General features: G+C 43.8%; 1 protein-coding gene and 1 long non-coding RNA gene across 2 annotated transcripts in view; one reads left to right on the top strand and one right to left on the bottom strand.

Annotated features, from left to right (window-relative positions):
* The window catches only part of LOC127049987 (uncharacterized), a 145422-nt gene that overhangs the window by 78508 nt on the left and 41050 nt on the right, over positions 1-25864 (top strand). The window contains exons 25-30 of the mRNA XM_050951447.1: positions 1802-1851; positions 4155-4331; positions 15345-15462; positions 16329-16491; positions 21867-22005; positions 24360-24513. Coding sequence (XP_050807404.1) covers positions 1802-1851; positions 4155-4331; positions 15345-15462; positions 16329-16491; positions 21867-22005; positions 24360-24513 — 801 coding nt within the window. The remainder of the gene's footprint in view (positions 1-1801; positions 1852-4154; positions 4332-15344; positions 15463-16328; positions 16492-21866; positions 22006-24359; positions 24514-25864) is intronic.
* LOC127049990 (uncharacterized) overlaps positions 16392-25864 on the bottom strand; it is a 46677-nt gene continuing 37204 nt past the window's right edge. Inside the window, exon 5 of the long non-coding RNA XR_007774120.1 lies at positions 16392-16541. This is a non-coding gene — a long non-coding RNA (uncharacterized LOC127049990). The remainder of the gene's footprint in view (positions 16542-25864) is intronic.

The raw sequence follows: 25864 nt of genomic DNA, 5'->3' as shown, positions 1-25864 counted from the left end.
CTTCAGCTACGTTATTCACGTAGCTGAAGTTGCGTATCTAAAATCGATTTTAATTCCTAGTCTGGACGTGGCCTTAGATTAAAAAACAAATCGCAGTCTGCAGTTGTATTACTAGGTTAAATTAAAAAGGCTAATTGGGGCCATGTTGAATATCACCAGCTGGGATTGTGAAGAAATTTTCATCCATAATTTAGCATTGCAGCTACATGGGATTTTATTCCAGTGAAGCATCCACCATTGGCTTTAGAGACGAGACAAAATACTAGAGTAGGCAGACTTTTTATCAAGTCTCTCTTATGTCACTTTCAGTCTTATCAGTTTGTGTTTAATTTTTAGAGGAAGATAAATAGACTTTGTGTCGTAGAATCATAGAAGATTAGGGTTGGGAGAGACCTCAGGAGGTCATCTAGTCCAACCAACCCTCTGCTCAAAGCAGGACCAACCCCAACTAAATCATCCCAGCCAGAGCTTTGTCAAGCCAGGCCTTAAAAGACTCTAAGGATGGAGATTCCACCACCTCCCTAGGTAACCCATTCCAGTGCTTCACCACCCTCCTAATGAAATAGTGTTTCCTAATATCCAATCTAGACCTCCCCCACTGCAACTTGAGACCATTGCTCCTTGTTCTGTCATCTGCCACCACTAAGAACAGCCTAGCTCCATCCTCTTTGGAACCCCGCTTCAGGTAGTTGAAGGCTGCTATCAAATCCCCACTCACTCTTCTCTTCTGCAGACTAAGTAAGCCCAGTTCCCTCAGCCTCTCCTCATAAGTCATGTGCCCCAGCCCCCTAATAATTTTCGTTGCCCTCCACTGGACTCTCGCCAATTTGTCCACATCCTTCCTGTAGTGAGAGGCCCAAAACTGAATGCAATACTCCAGATGTGGCCTCACCAGTGCTGAATAGAGGGGAATAATCACTTCCTTTGATCTGCTGGCAATGCTCCTATTAATGCAGCCCAATATGCTGTTAGCCTTCTTGGCAACAAGGGCACGCTTTTGACTTATACAGCTTTTCGTCCACGTAATCCCCAGGTTCTTTTCTGCAGATCTGCCACTTAGCCAGCCTGTAGCAGTGCAAGGGATTCTTCTGTCCTAAGTGCAGGACTCTGCACTTTTCCTTGTTGAACCTCATCTGATTATGTCTTTACGGTCAACTTTCTAAGTCGGACCCAGATTTTCTATAGGTCTGGAAAGTCATCCTTATCCAGTGTCTAGAAACTGAGATACTTGGATCCTGTCTTGAATTTGCTTGTGATTCAAGTCTTCTCCTAAATGCATTACAAGTTAGGCTTGGTCCTGACCAGACATGGGGTGGTGGTCAAAGCCCCATCAAATATTTTATCAAACAAATTAATCAAAATACATAATTCAGTTGAGTATATTCACAAACTATGGAACCAGCTCAATAAGCTGACTGAATATTTGTGGGGGAACTATAAATTTGAATATTTTTGGAAAATATCTCAGTGTCATTTAAATTGTGTTTAATATCATGTCCTGTATAAAAACTATTCTAATAATTTTGTTGAATTTGATTATTGGATTGATATAAAATTTTACAGGATGTGCTGTACTGGCAAAAATCATCTCCGATGTTCATTCTCATCAAAGTTTTTTATGAAGAAAGGAGTTAGACTGCTTTGTAATGTTGCCTATGATCCAGAACCTTATTTAATACATTAATAAAGCAGCATTTCTATAATAGAAAATGTTGCTATATTGTACTATTTTATGGTCTTTTGGATGCAAGGTACACAAATGTTGTAGAGCTGTCACTAAGAAGAAAATATTATCTTGCAGAATGAAAATGAAAAAATCAAAAGAGAAGTTATTGCTGAATACTGTCATAGGTGAGTACATCAAATATATACATTTCAGTCTCTTTTTTCTTTGTTTTTTTTTAAAATCCTTTGCGACTGAAATGTGAAAGTGGCTGAGGCTTTACTTTGAACAGGATCTTTTTCTATTAGATTACAATATAACCATTATAATGTATTTTTCACAATGCTTTATAGTTAGTCATAAAGCAAAGAGAAAGAGGAAGGCTTCTAGTGATTAGTGGGAGATTGTGGGGAGCTAGAGGGAGCACAAATAACATGGAAGAGAGTGTGCTGGAACAGATGGGAAATGGGCCATTCTTTTTCCAGAAGCAGGATGAGGAGAGAGGTTGATGAGGTAATTAGTGGGTGAGAAAAGATCAGGGAAGTGTCTTCACCACAAGGGTAGAGTTGTAGTACGAGTAGTTTACAGTAAATCAGAGAATGATCTAGTGGTGATGGAGTGGCTAGCTTTGGTCACAGATAATCCTGTAAATTCAATCCATGTGCTAGGGTGACTGGAGGGATTGGGAAACGGGAAGGATTGGAGTTTCAAACTTGAGTTGAATATTTTTACACTTGCTTTGACTTGGCAGTGTCATAATACTTTACAGCTGTAAGTCCCACTCTGGCTTCTATTTCTGTCTATAGGAATTTTGCCATCAACTTCAACAGAAACAGGATTAGATCCTTGTATAAAATGCCAGTTTGTCTACAAAACTAAACAAAAAACAAACCACCAAATGGCAATTTGCATGTAATTTGACTGGATGAGAAAGGGAAAAACAAAACACTGGTTTAATAAATTAGATGTCCAACACAAACTCATTATGTCATGTTACAATAAGGCATAGAGGAGTTAAGTATTAATATCTACCTCAAAGGGGTTGCCGTGAGCCTTAATTCATTGATGTTTTTAAAGGAGTGTGAGAATATCACTGTCATAAACAGATAGCTAAGGGTTAATGTCTCTTACACCTGGAAAGAAGTAACCTGAAGCACCTGACCAGAGGACCAATCAGGAAACCAGACTTTTTCAGGTCTAGGTGGAGGGAAGTTTGTGTCTGAGTTCTTTGTCTTGTGCCTGTCTCTCTCTCGGCTATGGGAGGATTTCTGTCTCTTGCTTTCTAATCTTCTGTTTCCCAGTTGTAAGTACAAAAGATCAGATAGTGATTTATATGTTTTTTTGTATTTTACATGTGTGTAGTTGCTGGAGTGTTTTGAATTGTATTCTTTTTGAATAAGGCTGTTTATTCATATTTCTTTTAAGCAATTGACCCTGTATTTGTCACCTTGATACAGAAAGACCATTTTTATGTATTTTTCTTTCTTTTTACATAAAGCTTTCTTTTTAAGACCTGTTGGAGTTTTTCTTTAGTGGGGAACTCCAGGAAATTGAGTCTGTACTCACCAGGGAATTGGTGGGAGGAAGAAGTCAGGGGGAAATCTGTGTGTGTTAGATTTATTAGCCTGACTTTGCATACCCTCTGGGTGAAGAGGGAAGTTCTTCTGTTTCCAAGACTGGAAATAGAGAGGGTGGAATCCCTCTGTTTAGATTCACGAAGCTTGCTTCTGTGTATCTCTCCAGGAACACCTGGAGGGGGGAAGGGAAAAGGTTTATTTTCCTTTGTTGTGAGACTTAAGGGATTTGGGTCTTGGGGTCCCCAGGGAAGGTCTTTGGGAGGACCAGAGTGCCCCAAAACACTCTAATTTTTTGGGTGGTGGCAGCTTTACCAGGTCCAAGCTGATAACTAAGCTTGGAGGTTTTCATGCTAACCCCCATATTTTGGACGCTAAGATCCAAATCTGAGACTAGGTTATGACATGGTGGCAGCGGTGGGATCATGTCATAACCTAGTCCCAGATTTGGACCTTAGTGTCCAAAATATGGGGGTTAGCATGAAAACCTCCAAGCTTAGTTACCAAGCTGGTAACTAAGCTTGGAGGTTTTCCTGTCATAACCTAGTCCCAGATCCCTCCACCCAGACCTGAAAAAGTCTGGTTTCCTGATTGGTCCTCTGGTCAGGTGCTTCAGGTTACTTCTTTCCAGGTGTAAGAGACATTAACCCTTAGCTATCTGTTTATGACAATCACCTGAAAGGTGTTACAGCAGTACAGAATATTAAGCAGCTTTGCTATATGGTGCCACTGTGTGTTACAGCATAGCAGAATAGCCACCTTTAAAACTGATGATTTTGCAGTAGACGTTGCCAAAGGATGTGTCAGTGTAGAAAGAAATTAGAGCCAGGAAGAGTACAGCTTATCTGGATGGATGACTCACTGCACAGTAATTTTTATATAAAGACTATTTGCTAATATTTGGTACCTTTTTATAGATTGAGCCATCGTATGTCACTGTATGCCCTGCGAGGCCAGATCATGGCATACTACAATAGTCTGAAAATCCTGCTAGAAGATTTCCCTGTCATCAGAGACAAATACTTCATGATTGGGCTATCTCAAGAAAAAAAGGAGAACAGAGACTCAAAGGAAAATCTTGAAGCTGATCCCAGGTTTGTAATGTCTTCAAAAATTTGTCCCTGGCTGCCAGAGTTTCAAATTAGCAAGTAGAGATGAGAAAAGAACAGTGTAGCTAATAGTCCATATGCACTTTGAACCACATCTTCTGCCAGTGTCCAATGGATCTCTGATTTTGTGCACACAATTGGTTGTGCCTGCAAAAGTCTGCATACATGGAATTCAAATACTCCAAAGACTTCCACCACCATGAATGGGAGAATCAAATGAATCTAGTTTATGTTCAGAATGTAAACCTTACGTTCACAGATTCTCAGGCCAGAAGGGACCATTGTGGTCATCTAGTCTGACCTGTATAGCATGGGCCATAGACCTTCCCCAAAATAATTCTTAGAGCAGATCTTTTAGAAAAAATCCAATCTTGATTTTAAAGTTATCAGTCATGGAGATGCATGGTAAATTGTTCCAATGGTTAATTAGTTTTGTCATTAAAAATTAACCCTTATTTCTAGTCTGAAATGAAATCTTTAACTTAGTTTAGCTAAAGTTGTCATCTTGTATTTCCGAGTTAAGTGAAACCTGTTAACAAGTGAGAGTACAAGCTCTAGCTCTGTCCCTGAACCCACTGGGATTAAGAACTAGCATCAGTTAACCACTTATCAAGAACTCTAGTTGACTCTTTTAGCCTAGCTGCTTAGCAAGGACTAAATCAAATGCACGATTGCCAGATGAGCATAGTTCGACTGGGGTATTTTTCTTTCTTCAGTTCATACTACATACCGGTTGCTGTTCTAAGGGTTAAATGGAGATCTCTAGTAGGGAGAGAGAGAGTCCATAGAACAGTTCAGAAACATCCATCACGCTGCAGGGAAAGACTTGTTTAGCACTGATTCTGCTGCTGAATGGTTTGGCCATTTAGCCTTCATTGGGCTATTATATTAATAAGTCTTGACAGAGTGTATGTTAATAAGGTATTGGCTGATGCATTGGGCCAACTCCCTTCTACCATCCAAGAAGTGAGTCAATATTGGTTTGTTAGTTCTTTTTGTTTTGCATTTGTTTAAAAATATTCTGGGGAGGCGGTTGTTACACATCATCTCTTTTAACTATGAAATATAGCTTGTGGTGAAAAGAGAGAGAACAGGGGGCATGCTAGAAGACAACTTTAATTAGCTTGCTATTAACAAGCAGCTGTTCTCCCTACATTTGAAATGGTGAAGAGCTCCTGTGCTAGAAAGCCAATTAAAAGTAACTCAGAGGACTGTAAACTAGGGGAAGAATAATTTTAAAACTTCCTCTCTTTCCTTCAGCCCTCACCCTTTAACCCCCACCACACTTCCCAACACCATCCCCATGCTTTTTTTGTCCACACTTTGTGTCATTTATTATCAGTTTTATATAATTTAAATTAAAATAACAGCTTAGAACCACCTTGTTTACTGTCAGTTAGTTACATTTCAAAGAGACAGGTTTCAGAGTAGCAGCCGTGTTAGTCTGTATCTGCAAAAAAGAACAGGAGTACTTGTGGCACATTAGAGACTAACAAATTTATCTGAGCATAAGCTTTCGTGGGCTACAGCTCACTTCATCAGATGCATAGAATGGAACGTATAGTGAGGAGATATATATATAAATTATATATATATATACACACACATACAGAGAACGTGAAAAGGTGGGAGTTGTCCTACCAATTGTAAGAGGCTAATTAATTAAGAGAGAAAACTTCTTTAGTGATAATCAAGATAGCCCATTACAGACAGTTTGACAAGAGGTGTGAGAATACTTAGCATGGGGAAATAGATTCAATGTATGTAGCTTCCATCCTTCCTTAGTATTATTTCAGGAAATTAATTCTAGCACCTTCTTATTCTCTGAAATAAGCCTATCACCTACATTTGTACTCACCAGATGTTTGAATGTGAGCAGGATGTGCACTCTAGTTTCTCATCACAGGAGGGAGAGAGGGTGGAAGAGGGGTAGAAACTGAAGGAAAGAGCATGGTGGGGAGGGAAGAGAGAAAGCATACAGTAAAAATGAATATAAGGTGAAAGGCCAAATAAGAGCAGAGAGAATACTCCTAAGGGAATTCTGTGCCACTGCGCAATGCAGAATTTGCACTGAATCAATGTTCTTCTTTGAGTGATGGTCCCTATATGTATACCAAACGCAGGTGTGCATGCGTGCCATACGTTGGAGCTGGAAGTCTGTCAATAGCTGTGTCTGTTGCCACACATGGTCACCTTACATTGCCACGTGTGCCATGAGAGGTTATAAGAGGCTGTGTGGAGTGATGCACCCTCAGTTCCCTCTTACCGCATGGTCAGAGGCAGAATCCTCTCTTTACTCTTGTACACTTTACGAGAATGACAATCTGTTGTAGGTAGATAGTTCTATTTCCTTTCTCTTCGTAAATCTGTAAATATGTTAGTTTGGTTAGTTAGTGTATATGTAGCCCCTTATGGGGTTTCTCCTGACCCCTTTGAGATTATGCCCTGCGTTCCAGGGTTCAAGAACTGGGCCTCATGCCCTCATTCATTCTCCATGAGTAACGAGCACATGTGCTGCCTCTACTGCCAGGGTGAGACACCTACTGGGTCACCTACTGCAATATCTGCTAGTCCTTCCCGTCAAGGACCCGCGACGCTCGATGTCAGCGCCTCTGTAAGTTCCTCGTGGTGGAAGTGCTCTGGCCTCATGCAAAGTCCGATACTGGACAGTCAGTGCTGGCTGTGCACCACCCATCACTGGCTGTGAGCGCCCCGCCCTCGAATTCACTCTCAGAACCATCAGAACCACCAAGATGTGAGAAGATGCACAGGAACAGTCGCATGTGCTCTCACGATCACTGCAGTAAGTCCCCATCGCAGACCGCTGCAGCACACTGCGTTTCCTCCCCAAGCCGGGTTTGATCAGGTGAGACATCGCATGATGACCCTGCTGGGCCACCCCTAAGGCAGGGGGCAAGGTAAAGCAGAAGCAGGACGTGCCAGAACCGCCAGTTCCCGAGAGGACCAAGGCTCCCAACAGCCCGCCGGAGTGCACTATTCAGCCATGTTAGGACTGTGCGGGTTCCATTCTGTGTATCCTTCGTCGGAGTGGCAGACAGTGGGAGGTACCCTGGACATTGGGCCAGATGAATCCAGTGTTCCCCACATCCCACCTAGACCTGCTGTACCCACCTTCACCGCTTCTTTTGAGCCCCCTGGCCACCTTCACCGGCAAATGAGCCACTCCTCCTCAGCTGTGACCCACCACTGCCGGTCGCGGTACCGCCTTCACCGTTGGCTCTGCCACTGCTGGAGGCTTCTTCGGACTTGGAAGGCTTCTTGGCAGAAGTGCCATCCTTCTCCCTCGTCTCCTGGTGTAATGCAGACTCCTGGGCTCACCTGCCTTTTCTGGCACCCTACGCTCTGGGCCTGCAGTACAATCAACACCTGGTCTTCTGGCACCACTGGCCCACATGGGACCTTTATCGCCGCCCATACCCACTGTTGGTGGCCTCATACCAGCCCACTTCAGCCCTCTGCTGGCTCTGCTAGTCTTGGACCTGGAGGAGGACCTGGCGCTTGAGCCAACACTGCCGACCCCAACGGCAGGCGTCTCCTCTCCGGACAAGACCCTGATCCCATCTACCCTCTCCTCTCCTGACTGTCAGCACCAGTACCAGGAGCAGCTACAGACGATGGCCCTTGACTTGGGCAACCCCTGGAAGAGGTCCAAGACCAACTGGACCAGTTGGACATTTTCCAGCCCTAGGGCCTGACACATGTAGCTGTGCCCATTCACAACACCATTCTATAACCCGCGCAAGTGGTGTGGCACATGCTGGTGTCCTGTGCCCCCACGCTCAACGGAGTGGAATGCAGGTGCTTCATGCCAGCTAAGGGGGCTGACTTTGTTTTCCTACCCACTTCTGGCCTTACTGGTCATGCATGCAGCCATGGAATGGGGGTGCCAGCATTCTGCCTCTTCCACCCCCCCAGATGAGGACCTCATGGGCTGTAAACTCCACTCCTCCACAGCCTTTCAATTCCACATTTCTAACTGTCAAGCTCTGCTAGTGAAGCACACTTTCAACAATTTTAAAGTACCAAGCTAGTGGAGTTCTTGGAGGACACCCCACAGGATAAGTGCCAGCGGTTGCAGGCCCTGCTGTCTGAGGGCTGCTGAATGGCCAAAGTCAGCCTCCCGGCCACAGCAGATAGGGGGGACACATTTTCCTGCTCCCTGCCCACAAGAGTGGTGATGAAATGTGACGCATGGCTCCAGTCATCCAGCTTTCCCAGGGATGTCCAATCCATTGTCCAGGACCTCCCTTTCAATGAGTACAAGCTGTTCCGTGCAAAGATGGACAAGGCCTTGCATTCCTTGAAGGACTCACGGGTGACCCTTTGGTCCCTCAGGATCTACACCTCTGCCCCTGCAACCGATAATCTGAGCCACAGTTTTGGCAGTGCCCACACCTGCCATACCAAGCTATCTTCACTAGGTATCAGGAGCAGGCCTGCTGATGCCCCTGTTCCCAGTGCCCACAGCGATCGGGCACTGGTACCTTTGCCGCCACACCTCGCCACCATCAGACTGCCTAGTTTTGATGCAATGGCCGAGAGCTGTGAATCCCCCGTGTCACTACCTGTGGCCTCCTGTGGCACCTTTTGGAGACTGTCTTGCCCTATTCACCTACCATTGAGGCAAGATCACCGTGAATCAATGGGTATTGGAGATCATGTGACACAGCTACTTAATAGAATTTCTCACCTTCCCATCTCACTGGGCCCCCCCTCGCTCTCTCTGGGAAGTGCCACCTACAATACCCTACTTCAACATGAGGTGGACACCTCCTCAGGAAGGGTGCTATAGAACCTGTGACCGCCCGCCCCCTTTCTTGGCAGGGGCTTCTACTCCCTGTACTTTCTCATCCCAGAGAAGGATGGGGCCTCCATTCTATCCTCAGTCTCTGCTTACTCCATACTTACGTCAGAATGACCAAGTTCTGCATGATGACCTTGCTTCCATCATTCTCTCCCTTCCCCAGGGCGTGTAGTTCGAGCCCTTGACATGAAAGACGCATATTTCCATATCGACATCCACCCAGCCCACCACAAATTCCTCCACTTCTGTGTGGGTGACAACCACTATCAATTCAGAGTCCTTCCATTTGGTATCACCACGGTTCTCAGGGTCTTCATCAAGGTCTTTGCTGTCATAGTGGCCCACCTCCACTGAGCGGGGCACTTTGTATTCCCCTACCTGGACAACTGGCTGTTGATGGCTTCGTCCCTTACTGAGGCAGTGACAGCAGTTGCAGCCCTCCCTTTGCTTCTCACCTTGCTGTGTGTCTGTGTCAACATGGAGAAATCCGTGCTCCTCCTGACACAGATGGTTCACTTCACTGAAGTGCACCTAGACTCGATCACAGCACACAACTTCTTCCTCTTGACAGGCTGCTCTGCCACCCTCCCGACCCTCGTGAAGACCCCGTGCTGCAACCCACAAACGATGATGCGCCATTGTCTCTGCCTCCTCAGCCACATGGCAGCCTGCACCTATGTGATGCCACATGCCTGACTCCATATGTGCTGCTTCAACTGTGGCATCTCTTGGTCTGCAGGCCCCATCTTGACCACCTGGACTCAGCCTTGACCATTCCCAGCTGGATCTGCACATCACTCACGTGGTGGACTTTTCCTACCAAGGTGCTCCTAGGCATCCATTCACCACTCCCGGCCCTATGGCCATCTTCACCAAGGATGCCTCCCTGGCAGGGTGGGGTGCACACTTGGCTGGCTGTACCACGCAGGGGAGGTGGACTCCCACAGAAGCGCACATGCACATCAACACACTGGAGCAGCGTGCAGACAGCCAGGGCTGCCATGTGTTCCTGCCTCTTCTCCGCAACCAACATGTTTAGATCCTCTCAGACACTACCACCACTGTGGCGCACATAAACAGACCTGGCAGCATCAGATCCCGGTCACTTTGTATGGAGGTCATCTGCCTCTGGAACTGGTATCTCCACCACAACATCGTGCCCCACGTGATGTACCTTGCGGGGGCACAGAACTCGCTGGTGGATGCACTGATCAAAACTTGGTACCTCCACCATGAGTGGGAGCTCTATGACCCCACACTCTTCACCAGCTGCCGGGCCTAGGGCACCCCCTCTGGGATCTTTTTGCTACCCATGCAAGCTGCAAGTTCCCCCTCTTCTGCTCCAAGAGTCAGGATTCCTTCTTTGGTGGCACGCCAGCCTTCAGTACACTTTTCCCCTAGTCCCTTTCTTCCCCCAGGTCCTCCACAAGATCCGCCAAGAGCGGGCCAGAGTCATCCTGATAGCACCATGCTGGCCCCAACAGTTCTGGTTTCTCAAACTATTCAGAGTGTCGGTCTACCCACCAATCAGTTCCCCCAGCAGGCTGGACCTTCTCACGCAGGACCATGGCAGGCTCTGCCACCCCAACCCAGGTCTACTCCAGTTGATGGCCTGGTTTTTAGAAAATGCCTGTTAATCACCCGTCCACTGTATTCTTACACACAGTAGGAGGGAGTCTATGAGGGCATGCAACACCATGAAATGGACGCACTTCACCTCCTGAGTGCATTGCTGACACCTCCCCTTCCATGCTGTCTCTGTGCCGATCATTCTGGTCTGCCTCCTGGAGCTCTAGAGCTTGGGCCTCATGCTCAGCTCGATCTGCCTCTACCTCATGGCACTCAGTGCCTTCCTCCCTCCATGTGGACCCTACCACTGCCGCTTTCTGAGGGGCCTGACAAACTGTTTCCCACCAGTTCTCACTCCCCACCCTCTCCTGGGAGCTCAGCCTTGTGTTGTCTGCCCTCACCCAGCGTCCCTTTGAAGCCCTGGCCACATGCTCCTTGGCTCACCTATCCATGAAGATCCTCTTCCTGGTGGCCATTGCCTCTGCCCAGCGGGTCAGCAAACTGGCAGCCATGATGGCTGAGCCTCTGTATACAGTTTTCCATAAGGTCAAAGTCTCCCTGTGCCTTCACCCTCAGTTCCTCCCAAAGGTCATCTCAGAGTTTCATCTCAACCAGTCCATCCATCTCCCAGTCTTCCATCCTAAATCCCACGCCACTCCTGTGGATAGGACATTGCACTCCCTGGACATCCACGGGGCACTGGCCTTCTATTGGCCTTTCACACCTCCCCATGCCTCTTCGTATCCATCGTGGAATGTTTGAGCAGGCAGGACTTCTCCTCACAGCGTATATCCAGTTGAGGGTCTCAGTGCATTACAGAATGCTATGCTTGCTCCATTGTGACACCGCCCAGCAGAATCTCAGTGCACTCCACGCGGGCACACACGACCACCTTCACCTCCCTGGCGGAGGTACCCTGGCACAAGATCTGCTGTTCAGCAATATGGTGCTCTGTCCTCACCTTCACAGTGCACTACACCATCAACCAGTGGGCCATACTGTTCTGCAGCAGGCCTTACCCATCACGTCCTTGCACCCACCTCCAAGCTGATCGTTGCTCCGTACACACCTGCGTTTGGAATATACATAGGGACCATAACTCAAAGAAGAGGAGATTACTTACCTATATTTGGAGGCTCTTTGAGATGTGTGGTCCCTATTTGTATTCTAATACCTGACCACCTTTCCCTCTGCTGTGGAAAGAGGGAGACTGAGGGCGCATCACCCTGCATAGCCTCTTATAATCTACATGGAGCATGTAGTGACATAAGGCAGCTGTGCAGGTCAACGAACACTGCTGCTGAAAGACTTCTGGCTCTGGCACATGGCACGCATGCGCACTTATGTTTGAAATACAAATAGAGACCACCCATTTCAATTAACCTCCAATTTCAGGTAAGAAGAGTCCTTTTCTGTGCAGAATTTTCTTTTCCCTGCAGAATTAGTGCTGCAGAGCTGCTGGATGCCTCTAGAGGCCACTGGACCCAGCAGAGCCCAGCTCTCTAGTTCGCAAATAGAAAACACTGCTGTGGGGAGGAGGATGGAGCTGGAGGGTTCCCAATAGCTACAGTTCCTGGTTTGCCCTGAAGGAAGGAGGAAGCATGCAAGAAACTCCACACAAACCCGGGACCCAGCATGTTTCTCCCTCTGGATCTCTGGGCTCTGGTTGGGCAGGGAGATGCAGGTGTCTGCATGTGGGGGGCACAGTTAGGCTATGGAGGGGAGGGGATGCAAGTGTCTAGGCTGGTGGGGCCCCTCGGCTGGACTCGGGGGTGTGGGAGGGGGTACAGGTGTCTGGGCCAGGGGGTCCCTGCAGCTGGGCTCAGGGGCGGGGGGGGGGGAGAAGGGGTGTGGGTGTTGCTGACAGATATTTGAAATAAACTATCAAAATAACTGAAACTGGCATGATTATATAGTGTTATTTTGACAAAATATGCAGAATTTTAAAATGTGTGCAGAATTTTTAAATTTTTGGCACAGAATTCGCCCAGGAGTAAAAGAAGAGGGTTTCAAGAGAGAAAAATAAATGAACAGTTATAGAAGAATCAGTCCAAATGGGAAAAATTAAAAAACAAACAAGCAAACAAAAGTAAAACCCCAAAGAAAAGATGTGTAAAGGATCCTAAACCCCACTAAAATAAGTGGAGACTCCCATTGGCTTCAGAGAGTATCTGGATCAGGTGCCATGAAAAAAATTGGATAATAAAGTGGCTACTCTCAATCTTTACAGTTTTGCCTTAGGTAACTTGGTAATGTTACCTGAGTATTAGCAATATTCCCTGCTAAAGGACCGGAAATGCAGAAATGCTGAGATAATTCTGTTAATTTATGTAAAATAGTCAAACATTTAGGTGTAACACTCTGAGTATCTTTCCAGGACCTGAAGGAGAGCTGTGTGCGGCTCTAAAGCTTCTCTCTCTCTCTCTCCAACAGAAATTAGTCCAATAAAAGATATTATTTCACCCACCTCTCTCTGAAAAGATTTTCTGGCAACTACTGTGTGAAGGCAAAGAAAGAAGGAGGGAGGGAGGGAAGCACTGGTATTTGGTTTATGTTATAGAAAGTCTGTTTTACCTAGTATCTTTAAGCTTAAATTGTGCTTTAGCTCTTTCTGAAGTGTGTGGCGGGGGAGGGCAGCTAGGATGATGCGGGTGGAATTCTGAATAATTTCCCAGATATCACCAGGGCAAATGGCCTCATCTGGATGCTATATAAGTTGTCTTGTTTCTTTCTGAAAAGTTAACATAAGATACCACATCATAACAGCAATAAATGACATTGACCTCTTGGGGAGGGGAGGGGCGGGGCGGGGCATTCTCTCCTTAACCCAACCCTGGAGAAAACACCATTTAAAAGGAAATGGAGCTGTGTGTGCATCGAAGAGGGGGGAAACAGACCCCTTTGATGGAGAGATTAAATATACCGACATCCGTGCTATGGGAGCATGCTTCTATTGGGAGCATTGCCTTTGGGGTGAACTTCAGCTGTTGTACTTGGTCTCTCCCTGCTGTTAGGGCTTCCAGGCAATGGTGTAAAATGGAGGAAACAGATAAAGAGAGTAAACAGTAACGTCACCTAGTAAAGTGCAGTTTCCTTGGGTACAGTTTGTTCTTATCGTTCCTTATGCAAAATAGGTAACGAACAGCTGGTTAAACAAATCCTACCCAAAGGTAATTCTCTCATTTACAGCACACTGCAGTTAACCATTTGTTATTCCACCCACACACAGATGCAAGTTGTTCTTTCTGCTGTTTGACCTCTCTTTTTAATCACAATTATAATAAGTATAAAACTCACTTTGATGTAAATCAAACTTATTCCCCCCACTCATAGGTGCTGGAACTAGGGATGCTGGTGGGGGGTGGGCGCCAGCACCCCTGACTTGAAGTGTTTTCCATTATATCCAGGGTTTATAGTTTGGCTCAACGGCCCTCAGCCTCCCCACTATAAGAATTGTTCCAATATCACTGTCCCCACTGAGTTAAACCTCTCATCTGAGACTAAATTAGTACAATATTGTATTTCATGTGCATGTGTATTTCATGTGCATTGAGACAGGAAATGACTGTTTTATTTATGTGGAAAAACAAAAAAAAATACATGATGCATATTCTAACTTTATAATTTAACATCTTCTGACAAGAAGATGGGGCTGTCTACTGAAAGTTATACAGGAATTTAAGCAAATATTCATTGTAGACTTTCAATTCTTATGAATTGTTGTAGCCCTACCTATTACTATGGAAGAAGGAAGTTACATTTCTACATTTACTCCTCTAAATTAACTTTGTTTACCAAGAGAGGGAGGATCGTAGAACCTTGAGGATCCCTGCTGATTCTCCCACATTATAACATTTCATCACCACACTGGGCCAGCTCCTTCCAAACAGGGCTGGGTGTGACTTCTTTGAGCCTGGCTGTGTTGTTTGAGGCAGACAGAAGCAGTCATCAGAGAATGATGCAAGATAGTGCTATCCTATGCCAAAGTTGAACACTTTTGCCTAGGGATCAAAGAGACAATCCTACAAAAGTGCCTCTTGTGAGGAGTCAAATGTCTTCAGTTCTCACTGAAGTCAATAGAAACTGGGGACATTCAGCACTTTGCAGGAGCCATTCAGAACCTTGTAGGAATGGGCACCAAGCTCATTATTTTGCAGGACTGGCCCATGGCTTATTATTTTTGAATAAATAATACCACTCTGATTGAGAGAGGCTATTTGACATAAGTGACAGTTATGTATTTGGTTCAGAGAAGCCTTTTGCAGGGCATTCTGGTCTTCTAGACTGGTACACTATAAGGCCTGGTTGAAAACCCACTGAAGTCAGTGGAAAGATTCCTATTGAATTCAGTGGGCTTTTGAATCTGGCCTTTAGCAATCATTTGATCTCTGAAATATGCTTATTTCTAGCTATTCCAAATCTTTGGGGTAAATCCCAAGCCCAAATGGAAGTTTTGCCTGAGCCAGCAAGAGGTTTTTTTGCCCAACTTTTAAGTGAGAATTGCAACATTGTAGTATTTAGCTTTAAAAATTATTTCAGAGACTTTTATTTAGTTGTAACTTTCCAAAGTGACAGGATCCTATGATTTTCCCCATATAACTCAGGTCATTTCAGCCACGACCACATCGTTTGTTGTCTCCTGATGGGCAAGCTTTCCTCAATTTGTGGTTCATTCCTCACCCTTCAGAGATGCTGATTATGTTTAAAATGCTGCCAGAAAAGGTTGGTATTTACAAACTTAAGGAGAGATTTTGTTTTCTTAATCAAAGCATGTAGCTGTATCTGGAGGACAGACCACATTCTTCATACATGTTGAAATGTTGCTTTTTCATTAGAGATGACTAGCCTTGGGAAATAAACAAACTCGTGGTGTGTTGATTAGAATGCCTGCTGCAATTAATATGTGCCATCAGAGTGGTGTGTCAGGTCACAGGCATTAAGAAAAAAGGTTGCATCCTCCGTGATTGAGACAGAGGAGCAAAAGATAAAAGGATAGCAGGGTAATGCAGGTTAGTTTGGATTTTTATTAAAACCAGCCATGTTGGATCCCCTCTGCCTACAGACAAGTCTGCATGCCCCTAACCCTTCCCCTGCTGTCCATCCATCTGTCTCTCCCCACCCAAATGTATAGGGAAGTAGCAGGGATGTTGGCTCTAGTAACTGTTAAGAGGAAAGTGGTGGTTTAAAATGTGAGGAGGGAAAATAGAGAGACACTGTAACATACCAATTGTTTGCTGACAAATTGCCTGTTTGGTCTTGATCTATTTATCTTTTTCATGGGTGGAAAAAAGTTGTTTTTATTTAAACAGTACAAAAAGACACTCATTCAAGACTCTAGGAGACCTAACCCTCAGTAGTACAACATAACATTTTAATTGTAAGATCTTCATGGAAGAGGCAGTCTTCTGTTCTATGTATATCCAACACTCGCCCAGTGGGCCCCAATCCTGACTGTGGCCTCTAGGTACTACTGGGATACAGATAATCAGTAATCTTCATTCATGAATATTTGCTATTGCTATGTATTTTCTTCACATTTTCTGTCTATCATTTGAAGGGTTTTCTCCCAATGTTTATTTTATCTGCAGGCTGCTTACAGAGCACTCAGGCAGAGCCTGCAGATCGTGGCAGCACTTCATGACATCGTTTCCTACCTTTTCAGCTTTGCTCAATTAGGAAACTCCACAAACTGTTTTGATTCCCTAAATCCAGAGCCTCTGACCGCGGACTGGGGAGGGAACGAAAAGATCGGTAAGTAACAAATACATCACCATCAGTGGTCAGAGCAGGCTCAGGAAAACCTTTCAAACAAAAAAGAGGACAGTTACTGACTGAAATGGTGCCTTTTACCTTAAATATATAGTATATGATGATGTATTAGTACCAGAAAATACCTTTATGCCCACCCCCATATTTTCACGTCTCAAGGTTCAAATCAATTAAATTGCCCTAATATCAAATGCTTTCAGTACATTCCACTATGCACATTTTGTGATCTTACAGCCTTTTACAAACATGAATTAATGTGACCTCACCACACCCCTGTGAAGTAGGTAAGTAGCATCATTCCCATTTTACAGATGAGAAAACTGTGGAATCAATGGAGTTAAGTATCTTGCCCAAGACCCAAAACAACTCTGTGGCAGAGCTAGAAATGGAAGACACATCTTCTGTCTCCCAATTCTGTGCTTTGATCACTAGACCTTCTACCACCACCATCACCTCCTCCTCTCCTACCACACAGGTCTTATAAATCTAATTTCAGAATAAGTAATAATTAGTTGTTTAAATCTTTTGGAGCTGGTCAGATTTTCCCACATCTTTCTACCATGTGGCTCCTACAATGTGAAATAATGCTTCTGCAGATGGAGCAGAACTCGTTTGGCCTCAGAGCCATTGAACAGCAGATGCCCTTTAATTAAGACAAACAGATCTGATAATTTCAGATGTGTGTAATGTCTGTTTTTTGCACCAGCCTTTCACTCCCAGTCAAGAGCAAATATTAGCACGAAAATGTTCCAAAAGCCAGAGGATACAGGATAGTGCACTGGCTAAATGGGGAGGGTTTGGCTGCTGTACAATAAACTGGGGTTAAACAAGATAAACAAGAAAGTTGTCCAGGCTGTGCTGCACAGTTGATTGCCTCCCAAATACTCTTATAACACAATGAAATTCTGTACTAAATAGAGTAAGATTAAATGGCTACAACAAAGCCTTATTTGTGTAGAAAAATCTCATAAATGCAACATGCATGTCTATCCTGACACAAGTACAAGGCTGTTTACAACTAGTACCTCTAAAATTCAGAATAAAAAAGCCTGTTTGGTTGTGTGTGTGTGTGTGTGTGTGTGTGTGTGTGTGTGTGTGTGTGTGTGTGTGTGTGTGTGTGTGTGTGTGTGTGTGTGTGAGATGTCACATGGTATTATGGAGTGGCATGGAGATCACAGTACTTTCTCCTGTGGTGAAGATAGGAGAACCCTCAGAGAGACAGTCCCAGACATCTTTACATTCCAATCTACAGGCTTTACCTGAGACCCTTCTTTGTTGTCCAAGAAATCCTCCTCCTCGCATTTACTCTTCCTTGGTATGTCTCCTAACAGCTTAAGAACCAGCCTTGCAACCCTCCTATATTTCTTGTAAAATGAGATTCTACTCTGAAAAGTCTCCCTGTAAAAATGTGTCCTAGTAACTTTCAGATCAAATCTGCTTGGTTTACAAGTGAGAAGATGGCTTTCCTAGCTGCCAGTGCTATAAGCTCAGACTGGAGTTTGAAAGGCAAACTGTATTCATTCTGGATCACTCCATACCAACAATAAGAGATTCTCCTCTTGCACTGATGTTAGAGCGGTTTGTGTCTCACATGCATGAAATTGCTCCTGGCTTCTGCTGGTGTAAATCAGAGGGGATTCAAGCCCAGAAATCTGCTACTGAAGCTTAGTTAACAATTCTGATGGTGATGCATGTGCCAGACTAGGATCCAGCTCTTTTCCCGATAGTTCTGTGGGCTCTGCAGTGTTAATACAAGTAAAAAGTAGCAGAATATCAGTCTGGCATTCGAGTCAGAAGACATCACTTCAAATGCATGCTGGAAGCAGCTCTGTTGAGTGAGTACCATAGTGAGTTCTTTGGCTTTACTTTTTTTTTTTTTTTGGCCTAAAATCTCTTCTTGTTCCTACACTGAGAGACTTGACCTCTCACGAGCTCTGAAACTTGCCTCTAACTGAGAAGCAGTGCCACAGTGTTTTAATTCTCACACTCGTGCTTGAGCATCACCAGTTATCTGTGGGGAAGGTGGGTTGTGTGGACTGTTCAACAACTATTGAAAACGTTTCAGACACTTGTGTCCCCCCCAACCCCATTCTGGAGTGGACAAAACCTGCTGGAACACATTGGTCGGTGTAAAAGTAATGCTAAAGGACCTTCCTTTTTATCACAGCTTAAATTCTTCAGCCCTTCTGTGAGAGACTTGGTTTTTATGATGGAGTGCCTCACTACAAGAGATGGGCATTTTAAGATCCTGTGTCCATCTTTAGAACAAAAACATTCACCGTGCTAGCCTAAAGCAATATGCTCTAATTTTTAGCACGTAAAGGCCCCCCCACAGTCATGCTATCAAGAGTTGACCTGGAGATTGTTTGCATGATTTTGTTCTGAATAATCTGTATGATTTATTCTGTAAATAGGATTATTCAGTTTTATCTGAGCACAAACATAAATAAGCAGAAAATCCTGAGGGGGAAGGAAAGATAGATATCTTAGAGATGAGACATGTTGAACTGAAGTGTGAAGTTATCAGAAAGTCCCATTCTTATTTTCTGCACTTACTGGTACTTGCTTCCTTTCACTGATGATAGTGGACTGTCAGAAAACTGCAACACACTATGTCAAGGGAGGAGGGCTGTCACCTCCTGCAGCGCTCCGTCTCTACCAAGTGAGGTAGCAAAAAGCATTGCATTCTGGCCTCCTGCTTGGCAGTGCAGAATGTTACCACAAGTTGCTTGGTTAGCTTGTAATGATTTTATCTTTGACCAGCAGATTAAAAAGGCAGGATTTTGTTTCCTTTATTAAATCAGTTGCGTAACTCTTGTTTTCAAAGATGAAACAGATGAAATGTATACCATACGCAGAAATGGTATGTTACGTAATAGATTTTACGTATTACTAGGGTTAAGCTGTATTGCAGCTTTCTAAATGCATCAGCAATGGGATGCTTTTCAGCAGTCGGATTATACCTGTATACAGTGGGCTAGATTCTCAAAACATTGGACACATTTGTGCATATTTACAACAGAAAATTTTTGTGATAGTGTATAATGCATATGTAGGTTGCCATATGTGGTATTTGTATGACATTTCAAGCCACATGCTTTTGTGTGTTTACGTAGCTATACAGCTTTGCACTGCTCAAAGACTGAGTGGCTGGAGATCTGACTATGATAGTGTAAGTGTAATTTTAAAAGATAAATTGAGGGAAGCTTCCTTTCTGGCCTGACAATTTTTAAATGAATGAAAAATCAGGTCTAAATATGAAATTTCTTTCATTCCTTGAAAATGAAAGAGACGAATTCTGCCCTTGGCTGCATCCAGTCAGAGTTGTATATGTGCAGAATTTGTCTTGTGATAATTTTTATGTTATTATTTGGATGTATAAACAGGATTCTTATAATCAAACACTCAAAATAAACTGATTTAAAAAATGTTCTAAGTCTGTGAAAAAGTTCACTGCATGAAAGAACTATAGCAAATCATAAAGATTTGCATTCCCTTTTATTTTAATACAGCTATGTTGACTTTAATGTTTTGGGTCATTTAACACAGCAAAAAGGACTTAGTACAATGAGCACACACTAAAAAACACACTCAAATATACTAGTGACTTCATTTAAGGAGTGTGTGGCTGGGAAAAACACATTTAATAAGCTCTGAAAACCACATGGAAGTCCGCGCAATCGAATGCACACAGGAAGGTTGTGTAAAATATATTTTTATTTCATGTGTCACATTTTAAAAAATTCAAATAAATACAATGACAGATTCTGCAGAAGTTAGATATTCCCTTAACACTTTTCATAAGATTGTTCTGGCCCTTTGTGCCTGACAAAAATATCCTCTTCTTTCCTGCTCAGTCATAGCCACTCCTCTACCCCGAAGTGACTACATTTCACTGGTAAAGTTATGGTGATCTGAGCCTCCTAATGGATAAGACATTGGTCTTCTAAGATAAGGACTGTGAGTTCAAGTCCTGTCAGTGGTGGGTAAGCAGTTCGAGGCACTCAGATAATACAGTGACAGGTGCTAACGCAAGAACCTAGGGAGAAGATTTCTATACACCAATAGATTATAATGTGCTTTGGGAAGAAAAGTGTTGGATGAACATGAAATGTTCTTTGCTGGGTTAAAAAAACTAAACACGCTGGGCCTGATGATCCTACAATGTGCAGGGTGTCTTGGAAGAAGATAGTTCTCTGTACCTTGCAGAATCAGCCCCCTAATGGTATGTCTACCCTGCAATGTAAGCCCAGGGTTAGTGGGACTCTAATCAGGTGGCTCTGGGTTAGAGCATCTACACTGATAGGGTTAAAAATCAATCAATGTTAAGAATTTTCTTACCCAGACTCAAACCTGGAGCCCTGGCATCCACACTTCATCACCTAGACCCAAGTCAAACCGACTATATCCCACACTCCCTGGGATCCTCCCAAAATGTGGCCACTCAAGTCCTTTGACCATGGTGCACTGTGGGGAAAACTTGACTGCCCACCCTGCATGGAACAGTCTGCTAACACACCCTGCCCAGCAGTCATTTTGGTCTGTGCACTCCCAGCTTCTGGAGCCAATAACATGAAGGAGGAATCTTTTGAAGAACTTTTCTTGTTGGTGCTTTCACTCCTGTGTCAGAAAACAGGCACAGCTTTCATGAGATGCTGGTGGACATTTCAGTGGCATTTTCTGACCCCCATAGGCACTTGACAGAGCTGGAGGAGGAGGAGGAGGAGGAGAAAAAGGGGACAGACATGGCAGACTCGAACTGCCTGGTGCTGTTCATGACACTTGGTATAGCTGCTGATGGCCCCTACATAGACCGGTGCTTCTGGAGCAGCGCAACAAACAGAGGCTGGTGGGATCACATCATAATGTAGACCTGGGGTAACCAGGGGTGACTAAACTAAAGGCTTAAGGTCTGATTCTTCTCTGTCTGAATTCAATGGCAAAATGTCTATTGACTTCAATGGAAAAGAGTTGTGTCAACCTTTTTTCTCATTGGTGTTATGTTAAAAATTTGTGATATACGTAAGAATGCTAATGGAACCATTCTTTTAAGAGGTTTGTAACCTGTTATTCCTTATGCCTCTCTCTCTCTTTCTGCCCAGACTATGTCCCCATAATCTGCCAATTGCCATAATTTCTTCCCTACAGTATGTTTTTGCGAGGCTGAAAACAATGTCCGAAGACAACAAAAATTATTTTGTTCCAGAAGCACAATACTCTTGGTGACCAAAAAAAAAAAAAAAAAAGTCCTTTGGTCATGTGCAAGACTTTTAGAGATTAAAATAGATCACTGGGCCAGTATATATTAGCATGCATTTCCTAATTTGATGGATTTATTGTTGTCCTGGGAACTATAGGAACTGAACTTCAAGAGCTACAAAAAATGATTGACAGCCTTCAAAACCCCTTGGATCCTAACAAAGTTGCCCAACTGCTAATCATTCAAAGAGAAGTTATGTTTCTACAGTTTGATGCAGCAGTCAGACATGTGTTACGGTGAGAGTTAAGTGCTAATTCCAAAAAATCATCTCTACCAGGCTCTTTTATAAAGTACCGTGACTGGGTTTTAATTCAGTTCAAGAGGAAGGAGCTGTCTTAACACAAGTAGAAAAGATAAATTTAAAACAGCTGTACATAGTTCATCTATCAATTGACAGATTCCTTATCTGCTATATTTAAGAGAATTTCAGTTTAGTGTATCTGAGTACAGCTTATCTGTGAATGTGAGGCTTATTGGTAATGTTCCTGTGTCATGTGCATTAGACATTCAAAAGAGAATTTTCTTAACTTTATATCAATAAAATTGTGATTTAGTGTTGATAGATTATAGGCACTGTCACCCAGCACAGAGGGATAGTAGGGAGTGACTCCTACTCCCTCCCCTTTTAATTGCTGTTCTATAGTATCATTTGATTGTTGTGGGAAGATGATGTAAACACAGCACTGGCCTGTTGGCAGATTGCAGATCCACAGGGAACCAGAAATAAAAAAACAGGCTAAGTTTGCTTTATCTTTTACTTACTAAGGCATTGTGGGTAATTCGTTTGGAAAACATTTCGCTTTGATAAAGATTAGTATGCTGACAGGAAATTAAAGCAAACATAAATATGCTGTATGCTACATCTGTATCACTTCTTTATTGAGACTATGATTAAAGTTCATTTTCTCCAAACGGGGGTTATAATGCAAGTGAGAGCATAGTGACACTAAAATGCAAATTGCTTTATTATGAGTCCTTTGACATATTCCAGCTGTGAATGCTCAAGCTGTCCTTAAAACTTGTCTGACAACTCCTTTATTGCTAAAAATACTCTATTTATTTTATTTATTTATTACTTGTACAGCACCATATGTGCACATGAAACATGCAAAAAGACAGGGTCCCTGCCCCAAGGAGCTTACAATTAAAGGTTAATGAGTGCTTCCTAAGAGAACAGGTGTTGAGGGTGCTCGTCACCTTGCAGGAAATAGTTTGGCTTCAGGCCTTGAGTTAAAAGGTGTGCAAAAAATTTGGGGATGAGAAATGTCTGTAGTAAAAGAGATTCAGATGAACTTGCAGAGCTATTCTATATTTAGGCCGATTTCCAGTTTCGTTTTTGGATGTTTCGTTTATGTAGTGTGTGTTTATAAAGTACATAACAAAGTAGCACGATATCTCTATGGAAGAACGCGCTATGGATCTGGGATCTCTTTCCTCATATGCTCTTTGTCATTTAGACATTAAGGAAATGTTTCACTTTTCAGGTTGGAATCGCAAACGGGGAAAGGAATGATGGTGTCCTCATAACTTTTAGCCTAGCAGTTAGGGCATTCACCCTAGATATGTGAGACCCAGTTCAATCCCCCTATCCTTTGCCTGATGTGGAGAAGGGATTTGAATTTGAATCTTCCACTCTGCAGGAGTCTCCTAGCTACTGGGTTATGGGATATTCTGGGGTGGGGTGCTCTCAGTCTCTTGTTGAACCTGCTCTACTTCATATAAATAATTAAATAGTTATTGAATCAAGGACTTGAACGTAAGTCTCCTACACCCTAGGCAAGTGCCCTAATCACCAGGCTATAGGGTCACTCTTTCCCTGCCTAATGCCTGTGGCAATTCATGGTCATTTAAATGTTTACTGTTTTTGGGTTTTTTTCAGTTTGACCCCAAAATGTCGTTTTTGGTTCAACTTCTAAATGAAACTTTTTTTTTCAGTTTTCTGGAATTGCCAGCAACCAACAAATCCATTATTTGCCCAGCTCTACTCCTGACTCATAGTCGTGTTCTTCAGTTACAAGCTAGCCCTTCTACCATGAGAAGAGCTACTTTCCATAAATGTCCCTGGCATTAGCAGGATGTTATTTTCACTTATGTTAATCCACGGGCTGATGGATACATTTCTGAGCAGTAATTTCTTATGCAATTGCAAGTGGCCAGTCACTGCATTCAGCTTATGCATAGCAACTAAGGGCTTGTCTATGGACTTGCTTTAGTCTGCACTTGCATGCCATGCCTGAACTAGCCCACGTGGACCCTGTTGGCATGCACTAAAATTTCCCTAGCGTGTAGGGACTACCTTAATATGAACCAGGGAACTTTTAGTGCGCACCAGCAGGGTGTACACAGACCAGTTAGTGTGTGACCTACTAGTGTGGACTAAAATGAACACTCTTCTGATGTGGACTAAAACACCATGTAGACAGGCCCTTAGCTTTTCATTAGGTACAAAACTACAGTCAGTTGCAGGTCATTGCCCATGACTGCAATGTAGTTCAGCATATTAATATGAATGTGTAAGCTAGTTACAAACCATATTTCAAATTTTTGTTTAAAGGTGGTATTTAAAAAGTGATTTTTGATGTCTCTTCAGAGAAGTATATTTGTCCTCCGGGAATACTTTGGCTTATCAGAGGATTACAGACAGTATGCACCATGGGCTGCCTCCCCTGAGTAACTCTGCAGTAAGGAGTGTATTTGCCTCACAGCTCTGGCTCCCACAGCTACTGGACCCACGTAGCCCCATGGTCAGTAAAATGTACTTTCAACGAATGATTGATTCGATTTGTTCCCTGGCTGTGCTTGGGTGCTGAGTGTAGGAGAAGTTGTCAGTTCTTGCTGTGATACTCCATTCTGTGGTAGCACAGAACTTAGCACTTAGTGACTTTTCATTTCTGTGATCATAGTCAGTTTCACTTTGTCGCTGGGGTCCCCAGAAAAAGTACACGAATTAGCAAGTAATCATAAAAACTAAAAAATAGAAGAGAACTATTACTGTAAGTCGTCATATCCCTTGCATCCAGAATAGGATTATTCCCTACACTGTATGTTGGATCATTTTATCTACCCTAATTATAATGATGGAGCTTCCACTAACTTCCTGTTGTGGGTCATCAGATGCATTAAAGAAAAAGGCTAGTCATAGGGCCAGATACAAAGCCTGCTGAAGTTAACTTTCCTTTGACTTCTTTGGATTAGGCCCATAGATGCTAGGGATAGTAGATGTTTCCAGATATTCAGTTTAAATTTTCCTTTGCTCATTTTCATCCTAATACTCCTAGCTATACTCCACTGGATCACGCTAAATTACTACTTTCCTACCTTGTTGTTGCACCTTTTCAGTCCTTACAGAATCGTGAAGCTTCTGCAGTCAGTAGCTTGCTCTAAATCAGCAGTTCTCAAACTGGGGTCCACGGACCAGGGGGTCTGCAAGTCATCTCCGGGGCCTCTGGCCCTGCTGATCAACTCTTTACCCCTTCCTCCCAGTGCCTCCTGTATGCTGTGGAACTGCAGTTCAGCGGCATGCAGGAGGTGCTGGGGAGGATCAGAGAAGGGGAGCGCTTGGAGGAGGGGGCAGAAAGAGGCAGGGAAGAGGAGGGGCAGGGTTGGAGCGGGGCAGGGATGGCGCCTTGGGGGAAGGGGTGGAGTGGGGGCAAGGCTTGGGGCTGAGTAGGGGTTGAGCACCCCTGGGGAAAATTAGAAGCTGGTTTGGGGGTCTGTGAAAAATTTTAAATAAAAATGGGGGTCCTCTGGTTGCTAAAGTTTGAGAACCCTGCTCTGAATGATCATACTGAGCCGCTATGTAGAACAAGTGAAGAATGAGATTTGCCCTGTGTGAAGAATAATAGTCAGTGTGTTAGCTTCTCCTCTCTCCCGGTGTGCACAAGCACTGCAGTGGAACACTGCCCAGCTTCTGCAGGGATGTACTCAGAAGGAGAACGGGGTCCCTCTCTCTCGTGCTACAGAGGACAGGATTTTGCCTTTAATGTCTAAGCATAGTGCTGTCAATGTATGACCACTGAACTCCTCCTTTATTTCAATATAGTTTGTGTCAAAACCCAAAGATAACAAAATTTTTAAAAATGTGGAAGTAATGTT

This window comes from Gopherus flavomarginatus, chromosome 4 (assembly GCF_025201925.1).
Source record: "Gopherus flavomarginatus isolate rGopFla2 chromosome 4, rGopFla2.mat.asm, whole genome shotgun sequence".
Taxonomy (NCBI): domain Eukaryota; kingdom Metazoa; phylum Chordata; order Testudines; family Testudinidae; genus Gopherus; species Gopherus flavomarginatus.
The sequence above is the reverse complement of the archived record's forward strand: the minus strand, read 5'-3'. Positions and strand labels throughout refer to the sequence as shown.